The 9,182-nt window shown below is 46.9% G+C and overlaps 1 protein-coding gene across 1 annotated transcript in view; it reads right to left on the bottom strand.

Moving 5' to 3' along the window:
* Nucleotides 1-311: 311 nt before the first annotated feature.
* The window catches only part of LSM2 (LSM2 homolog, U6 small nuclear RNA and mRNA degradation associated), a 10,595-nt gene continuing 1,724 nt past the window's right edge, over nt 312-9,182 (bottom strand). The window contains exons 2-5 of the mRNA XM_005859919.2: nt 9,035-9,102; nt 1,063-1,093; nt 905-964; nt 312-798 (exon numbers count right to left, since the gene is read on the bottom strand). Coding sequence (XP_005859981.1) covers nt 673-798; nt 905-964; nt 1,063-1,093; nt 9,035-9,102 — 285 coding nt within the window. The 3' untranslated portion in view covers nt 312-672. The remainder of the gene's footprint in view (nt 799-904; nt 965-1,062; nt 1,094-9,034; nt 9,103-9,182) is intronic.

Below are 9,182 nucleotides of genomic sequence, written 5' to 3'. Positions count from 1 at the left end.
GTGCGGACAGGTCACTAGTTTGAATCAATCTGCCAGACGTCAGCTTGCCCTGGGCGGAGGGGGAATCGGCCGCATCGACCGCTTCTCGGCGTCTCATTTGACAACGGTCACGGCGAAGGGCGGGCAGCGGGCACTCGGTGCAGGGGCGGCCCGAGCGAAGGCCTGCGGGAGAGTGGCGTTCGGGGAGCCTGGGCTTACCCAGCGCGGTGGCAGGTCATGCTGGGCCGGGGTAATGAAGGGGGCAGGAGCTTGAGGAGTTCAACATCCCTTTCCCCCCTCCAGCCTCCTCTCCAAAACACACACACACCAGAAATGTGCACCAACACTTTATTCCCGATGCGGGACAGAGTCCGTCCATCCCCAAGTGAGTCACAGGCCGCCCTGGAGAGATCTAGATTCTCCCAGCATCTCTGGGGAAGGAGGAAAGGCAGGTGCTGGGGACCAGGAACACTGCAGTTCCCCAGACAAGTACCTTCCCTTCTCACCGAGGATAGCTGCTCCCCACTAATTAGTCCTCTCATCTACTCATCTCCCCCCGCCCCCTTTAAAAAAAAAGCGCCTTCAATATTGAAAAACAATAAACACAACATCTCAAGTATGAAGGAGGGGTCCTGGGCTGGGACCCCAGGTCAAGGATCACCAATGGAAGAGGGAAGGGGTGGAGTCATTGCATCACTGTTTCTGCTGCAGGGCCTCCTTCCTCGCTGCATCCTGTAGTAGCTGCGTGTCCACCTCATCTGCAGGCAACTGCACATAGCGGACCACTGAGCCCCGGATGAAGCAGTTCTTCACTGATAACTAGACAAAGGTAGGCAAACGTGAAAACACTCTTAAAAATGTCCTCTAGACCCAGGGGCCTCCTGTGTTTAGAGGTGCTTGCTCTTTTCCACCATCCCTCACTCACCATGTGAGGGTATTTCTCAGGGTCTGTGACGCTGATGTCAGTAAGTTTGATGTTGAGATACTAAGGAAAGAAGATGAATACCATCATTAGCCCTAGAGACAAGATACAAGTACCCCACCCTTAAGCCCTCCCCTCCTCCCCCTCTTGCTTTGTCTCACCTGATCCACAGAATGGAGGGTCCCACAGATGCTGTCAGGGGCAGAGGAAAGGAAGAACCAAATTAGTTTACACCAAAGTCAACACAGAGGTGACTTGAGAGCTAAGAACATAGTTTGGGGAAGTCAAGGACTTGAAAAAGCCAGAATAGGTGGAACCAAAAGGGGGCATTCCTAAGCCCTAGAGTAGGAAAGACAGTTCTTCCAGAACAGTGTTATTTTTTTAATTAACTTTATTGGGGTGACATTGGTCAACATGAACATACAGCTTTCAGGTGTGAGTTTCTATGTTACAAGATGTGTATATTGTACCATGTGCTCACCACCCAAAGTCAAATCTTCTGTCACCATTTATTAGGACTGCCTTCTCCCCCTCTACTACCTAGAAGTGTGTTTAGATTATACATCTTTCCCTACACCAATCCACTCTTGATATGAGAGCTACCATCTTATATTTCTCCTGTATTCTGTATAGCATCTATAATTTTTACAGCCACTTTTATAATCTTTAGCAACTTTACCAAGTAGCTATTACCATCCAGGGGCTCAGAGAGGTTGTGTAGCTTGCCCAATTTTAGAACAAACAAGGATTCTGTCTGACCCCAGACCATCAGCTGTTTTCATGTATGGATTTGGAACCAGAGCCCCACATATAAAATAGATAAAGCATTGCTCTTGAAGGGACAAGAGATGCCCTCTCCCTTCCCCAATGCTTCGAGACCCTGAAATGTGAGGAATGCTCTCTCCCCCAACTTTTAAAATTTGTCAGATGGTGTTCATCTTCTTTCCTAAGTCTCACAACTTCAAATCCCATGAATTGTATCTCTCCCCTGAATATCCCATAAATCCTTACCGTTTGCTGATGTCTAACATTTCTGTAATTCTCTTTCTAGTTTGATTTCTACAAACCAAGGTCCTACCTATTACTTTATACCTAAATCTGGCCACCCTCCAACCTGGCCACCCTCATCCTAACTGTTCTGTGTGTCATCACCAGATTCTAAGTTCCTTAGAACCACTGGTTCTCAAACACTGACGTGTGCTCAAAGGTTTCAGGAGTCCCTGACAAAAGAGGAAACACAGGCTAGTAGTATTGTATATGTTGTATGCTGAAGGTTGTCAATTTTTCCCCCTAAAAATAACTTTAAAATTTATTTTAGAGAGAGGAAGGGGGAGAAAGAAACATAAATTTAAAAAATTTTCTTTATTGATTTCAGAGAGGAAGGAAGGAGAGATAGAAACATCAACAATGAGAATCATTGATCAGTTGCCTCCTGCACACCCCCTACTGGGGATCAAGCCTGCAACTGGAATCAAACCTGGGACCCTTCAGTCCACAGGCTGATGCTCTCTCCACTGAGCCAAACCGGCTAGGGCAAAGACATCGATTTTTAAAAAATATATGTTTTTATTGATTTCAGAGAGAGGAAGGGAGAGGGATAGAAACATCCTATCTAATAAAAGACAAAAAGGGTAACTGACCGTACCTTTGCTATGCTTCCCATTGGCTAATCAGCGAGATATGCAAATTAACTGCCAACTAAGCTGGTGGCCAGCAGCCACACAGCTGAAGCGAGCAGGAGGCTTGCTTGCTCCAGTGATGGAGGAAGCCAAGGTTCCCCACCTGCCGGGGCCGGTTCTGAGCTCCAAAAGCAACGAAGTTTCAATTATAGAAGCTACACAAACCCCAGATACCTGCTTTCAGCTGGCCATGGCCTCAGAGCTGGAACGAGCAGGAGCCCGCTCTCAACTCCAGTGATGGCAACAAAGTTTCAATTATAGAAGGTAAATAAATCCCAGAATAAAAGAAAAAAAGGAGAGGCTGGAAGCTTCAGTTGCCGGCCAGCCTGAAAACAGCCCTCAGCCTCTCACCCAGACTGGCCAGGCACCCCAGTGGGGACCCCCCCCCTAAAGGGGGTGTAGCCAGCCTGAAAACAGCCCTCAGCCTCTCACCCAGACTGGCCAGGCACCCCAGTGGGGACCCCCCCCCTAAAGGGGGTGTAGCCAGCCTGAAAACAGCCCTCAGCCTCTCACCCAGACTGGCCAGGCACCCCAGTGGGGACCCCCCCCCTAAAGGGGGTGTAGCCAGCCTGAAAACAGCCATTAGCCCCTCACCCAGGCTGGCCAGGCACCCAAGCGGGACCCCCACCCTGATCAGGGACACCCTTCAGGGCAAACCAGCCGGCCCCCACCCAGGCACCAGGCCTCTGTCAGACATAGTAAAAGGGTAATATGCAAACTGACCCTAACAGCAGAAAGACTGGGAATGACTGGTCACTATGACACACACTGACGACCAGGGGGCAGACGCTCAATGCAGGAGCTGCCCTCTGTTGGTCAGTGCGCTCCCACATGGGGGAGCTCTGCTCAGCCACAAACCAGGCTGATGGCTGCCAGTACAGTGGTGGCGGTGGGAGCCTCTCCTGCCTCCTCAGCAGCGCTAAGGATATCCGACTGCAGCTTAGGTCTGCTCCCTGCTGGCAAGTGGACGGGATATCCCCGAGGGCTGCCGGACTGCCAGAGGGATGTCTGACTGCCAGCTTAGGCCCAACCCCCGGGGAGCAGGCCTAAGCCAGCAGGGGGTCATCCCCCGCGGGGTCCCAGACTGCGAGAGGGCACAGGCTGGGCTGAGGGACCCCCGCCCCCAGTGCACAAATTTTTGTGCACAGGGCCTCTAGTCAATAATAGGAGGATCACTGATTGATTGGCTGCCTCCCGCATGCCCCCTACTGGGAATTAAGCCCAAAACCCAGGCTTGTTCCCTGACAGAGAATTGAACTGTGACCTCCTGGTTCATGGGTGAATGCTCAACCACCGAGCCACACAGGCCAGGTGAAACATCAATTTTTTTTTAATATATTTTATTCATTTTTTACAGAGAGGAAGGGAGAGGGATAGAGAGCCAGAAACATCAATGAGAGAGAAACATCAATCAGCTGCCTCCCGCACACTCGCAACTGGTGATGCGCCCGCAACCAAGGTACATGCCCTTGACTGGAATCGAACCTGGGACCCCTCAGTCCACAGGCTGACGCTCTATCCACTGAGCCAAACCGGTCAGGGCCAATTTTTTTTTTTTAAATCAACTTATTTATGCATTCATTGGTTAATTCTCGTATGTGTCCTGACCATGGATCGAACTTGCAACCTCATATATGGGGATGAAGCTCTAACCAACTGAGTTACCTGGCCAGGACTAAAAAATAGCTGTTCTTTGATTGTCCTTACTATTTTTTTGGTATTAAATTTTTAAAATGAAATTATTCTAATAAATGGCAGTTTTTAAAAATGTCCTTATCTTGCCAAAAATAAAGTTGGCAGTTCTCTGCTGGACCCTATTTTTGTAAAATTCTAAGTCTTTGAAATCCAATGTCTGAGGCCTGCTGCCTCGGTGGTGCTTTTGCCACATCCCTGGCTGTTGAACAGCCTTTGATAGCACTTTACCACCATGTGCAGCGGTGGAGTAACTTCCAGGAATTGTATAAGGTGGTATTATTCATTCAGTTCATTGAGAGCGAGACATCTGGCACAAAAGTGGTCTGATAACAAGCCTGAGAGAAAGCTCTTCTCCCAATCCAATGGAATTCCTTCAAATCTTACAGTCCTTGCTTTAGGACCTGGAGCTAGAACGTAAGTTTTTTGTCATGTGTAAGACCCAGGGAGGAGAAAAGAAGAAAATAAAAACAAGTCATCTCACAGAATTGCCTAGGGTTGGTATGGGCTCCCACACTGTCTCTCTATACAGCCCTCATCTCAATGCCATCAGTACCATATGCATTGCCCATATCATAAATGAAATCTCTGATGTAGAAGTCCCTCTCCTCACCACTCTCTGCCATGTCAATGTTTCTCCCATTAAGCAATTATCTCATAGAAATGTGGAAGACACTGCTGGGAGAGAATACATTGATTTAAACTTTCTAAAGGACAATCAGGTAATAGGTATCACTTTTTTAATTATTGTTTTTAAAATCTTTACCTAAGGATATGTTTTTATTGATTTATTTTTTTATCTTCACCTGAGAATATTTTCTCCATTGGTTTTTTTTTTTTTTAATATATTTTCATAGATTTCAGAAAGGGAAAGGGAAACATCAATGATGAGAATCATCCACAGTTGCATGCCCCATCCCCCCCCAACTGGGGATCAAGCCCCACAATCCGAACATGTGCCCTGACTGGGAATTGAACCGTGACCTCCTGGTTCATAAGTCGACACTCTAACCACCTAGCAACAATGGCCAGGGCTGGTTTTATTAATTTTTAGAGAGGAAGGGAGGAGAGAGTAAGAGAAACATCAAACTCATTAGTCAACAGAGCCAAATATCAACTGTACAACGATTGAAATTTCTTTTGAGAGCCAAATTTTTTAAACTTAAACTATATAGGTAGGTACATTGTTATTAACTTAATTAGGGTACTCCTAAACTGGCCTTTGCTAAAAACGTCCTCAAATCTGATTGAGGTACGTTCCCTGAGGTCAACCCCTTCCAACTCTCCCATCCACACTTGTCTTGTATACTTGTTTCAGATAAGACGAGTGTGGATGGGAGAGTTGGAAGGGGTTGACCTCAGTGAACATACCTCAAAACAATGTACCTCCCCCATGCTGCATATCCCGCGGCCCCCGTGTCTCCCGTCGCCCGACCGACTGACACCCCCCACTTCTAACCCACTTCTTCAAAATAGACTCGCCCAGGCCAAAAACCGACTTCTGCGCATGGGCCACGAAGTTTCAATCGCACTGTACGTGCGTGCCCGCACGTGGTATTTTGTGGAAGAGCCACACTCAAGGGGGCAAAGAGCCGCATGTGGCTCGCGAGCCGCGGTTTGCAGACCACTGGCATAGAGGATAACGCTCCAATCAACTGAGTCAAACTGCCTGTGCCCGTATCACTATTTTAAATGTATGTCTCATTTAAAGGATTTTTTTCCCTAAAGAATTGGAAACCGCCCAGCTAGTGTGGCTCAGTGGATGAGTGTCAATCTGTGGACCAAGAGGTCACCGGTTCAATTCCTGGTCAGAGCACATGCCCAGGTTTCGGTCTCAGATGGGGGGGCTGTGCAGAGGCAGCCTATCAATATTGATGTTTCTCTTTCATCGATGTTTTATCTCCATCCCTCTCCCTTCCTCTCTCTCTAAAATCAATACAAACGCTTTTTATCCTCACCCGAGGAAATTTTTCCATTGACTTTTATTTATTTTTTTTTTAAACTTTTTTTAAAAATATATTTCATTGATTTTTTACAGAGATGAAGGGAGAGAGATAGTTAGAAACATCGATGAGAGAGAAACATCGATCAGCTGCCTCCTGCACATCTCCCACTGGGGATGTGCCCGCAACCCAAGTACATGCCCTTGACCGGAATCGAACCTGGGACCCTTCAGTCCGCAGGCCGATGCTCTATCCACTGAGCCAAACCGGTTTTGGCTCCATTGACTTTTAGAGAAGGTGGAAGGGAAGGGGAAAGACAGAGAGAGAAACATCAATGTGAGAGAGACACATCGATAGGTTACCTCCCTCACGTGCCCCAACCAGGGCTGGGAATTGAGCCCGCAACCAAGGTACATGCCCTTGACCAGAATCGAGCCTGGGGGCCCTTCAGTCCATGGGTCAACGCTCTATCCACTGAGCCAAACTGGCTAGAAAATAAAAACCTATTTTAAAAATATTTTTTTAAAGAATTGGAAACCGCCTAACTATCCATCAGCAAGGTCTTGGTTAACAAAGATGCCATGCAGACATTAAGAAAGTTAAAGATCACCTTTACTGATGAGAAATATCCACATCTGCTAAGTGAAAAGCAAGTTTCAAAACTGCATAGAGAATATGATCCTGTTTATAACTATTTTAAAAAGCCCTGGCTGGACAGCTCAGTTGGTAGAGCACCGTCCTGATACGTCAAGGTTTCAGGTTTGATCCCCCAACAGGGCACACACAAGAATCAACCAATGAATGCATACATAAGTGGAACAACAAATTGATGTTTCTCTCCCCCTTTCTCTTGCACTAATAAAAAAATAATAATAAGATAATCCAGACAGAATTGATTTCCATTCTGGCTGTCATTTACTAATTGCATAGACTTGAGCAAGTTTCTTAACCTATCCAAGCTTTCATTTCCTTACATGTAAAGCAGCAACAGCGGTATATGTCACAGGGGTGTTATGAGAATGCAATGAGTTAAGTGTATGCAGAAGAGTGCCTAGTCGTGGGCAAACTACGGCCTGCGGGCCGGATCCGGCCCGTTTGAAATGAATAAAACTAAAAAAAAAAGACCATACCCTTTTATGTAATGATGTTTACTTTGAATTTATATTAGTTCACACAAACACTCCATCCATGCTTTTGTTCCGGCCCTCCGGTCCAGTTTAAGAACCCATTGTGGCCATACCGGTTTGGCTCAGTGGATAGAGCGTCGGCCTGCGGACTGAAAGGTCCCAGGTTAGATTCTGGTCAAGGGCATGTGCCTTGGTTGCATGCACATCCCCAGTGCGGGGTGTGCAGAGGGCAGCTGATCGATGTTTCTCTCTCAGCGATGTTTCTGACTCTCTGTCCCTCTCCCTTCCTCTCTGTAAAAAATCAATAAAATATATTAAAAAAAAACAAAACAACCCATTGTGGCCCTCGAGTCAAAAAGTTTGCCCACCCCTGGCCTACTCAATAGGAGGTTCTCAAATGTTAGCTGCTTTACTTTCGCACACATTTATTACTCCTACTATATACCGGGCTCAATGGTGAGCTTAAACGGGGTCCTGGGCCCTGTCTGAAGGACAGGCCATAAACAGTAAACGTATTTTTCTGAAATCACAATTTGAGAAGCACCCACTACGAAGAAAATTAGACTCTGGTAGAAGGACCTACTTGGCTAGAAAGACCAGGAAAAGTCCAAGGATACAGCACTGAATCCCAAATTCTGAAGGATGATTAGGAGTTACGATATAAGGAGTAAGGGCTGGAAAAGCAATACAGATAGAAGGCACTGGTCTCCTGTTTACCCTTTACATTTTCTTTAGCAAAGGGGAGATTATGCCACGTACACTATCTTGCAACAACCTTCCACATCAACACGTCATTCCGGTGTGACCGCTGTGGAACATGGAAGCCCACAGTTTAACCCAGTCCCTATTGATAGCTGTTTGTTTTCCATTTTTGGTTACTGCAAAGAAAACTTACAAATGTCTTTGTACCTACATCTATGCTTATGGAACTGACTCTTACATTTCTAGAAGTTGGGTCAAAGGAGTATATAATTTAATCAGGAAAAATGGTGATGCCTTCACTCCCTGACCTCTGTTCTAACTCTTTATATATAGGATACGTATTTCTTTGTATTTTTTTAAAATATATTTTATTGATCCTTCTACAGAGAGGAAGGGAGAGAGATAGAGAGTTAGAAACATCGATGAGAGAGAAACATCGATCAGCTGCCTCCTGCACATCCCCCACTGGGGATGTGCCCGCAACCCAGGCACATGCCCCCGACCGGAATCGAACCTGGGACCTTTCAGTCCGTAGGCCGACGCTCTACCCACTGAGCCAAACCGGTTTCGGCTGTATTTTTTTTTTTTTTTCAAATACAAGAAACAACTCCACAGCTAATCTGTTGGCTTAAGGCACAAGACATTTATTTCTTTATCTCTCCCACCTTACCCAGCCCTCAAATAACACTTGTTCAATTAAAAGAGGTTTCAGGGCCAGCCGGTGGGGCTCAGTGGTTGAGCACTGACCTATGAACCAGGAGGTCATGGTTCGATTCCCGGTCAGGGCACAGGCCCGGGTTGCAGGCTCCATCGCCAGTGGGGGGCGTGCAGGAGGCAGCCGATCAATGATTCTCTCTTGTCATTTATGTTCCTATCTCTCCCTCTCCCTTCCTCTCTGAAATCAATAAAAATATATTTATAAATAAACAAATAGGTCTCAGGGCTCTGGGCACATCCACCCCCTACAGACTTGCTGAAATAGGAACCTACCTCAGGTCATTCTTGAGTTCCACGACCACATCCTTGCCCACAAGGGACTTGAAGAAGGAGTAGAAGAGCTACTGGGCGAAAGGGGAAACCGTCACCGGGGAAGAGACTGGCGGGGAGCGGCCTTCGCTCCGCCGGCCCCCCGCCTCCC

Source organism: Myotis brandtii, unplaced genomic scaffold (assembly GCF_000412655.1).
Source record: "Myotis brandtii unplaced genomic scaffold, ASM41265v1 scaffold130, whole genome shotgun sequence".
Classification (NCBI taxonomy): Eukaryota; Metazoa; Chordata; class Mammalia; order Chiroptera; family Vespertilionidae; genus Myotis; species Myotis brandtii.
Note: the sequence above shows the minus strand (reverse complement) of the source record. Positions and strands in the feature narration are given on the sequence as shown.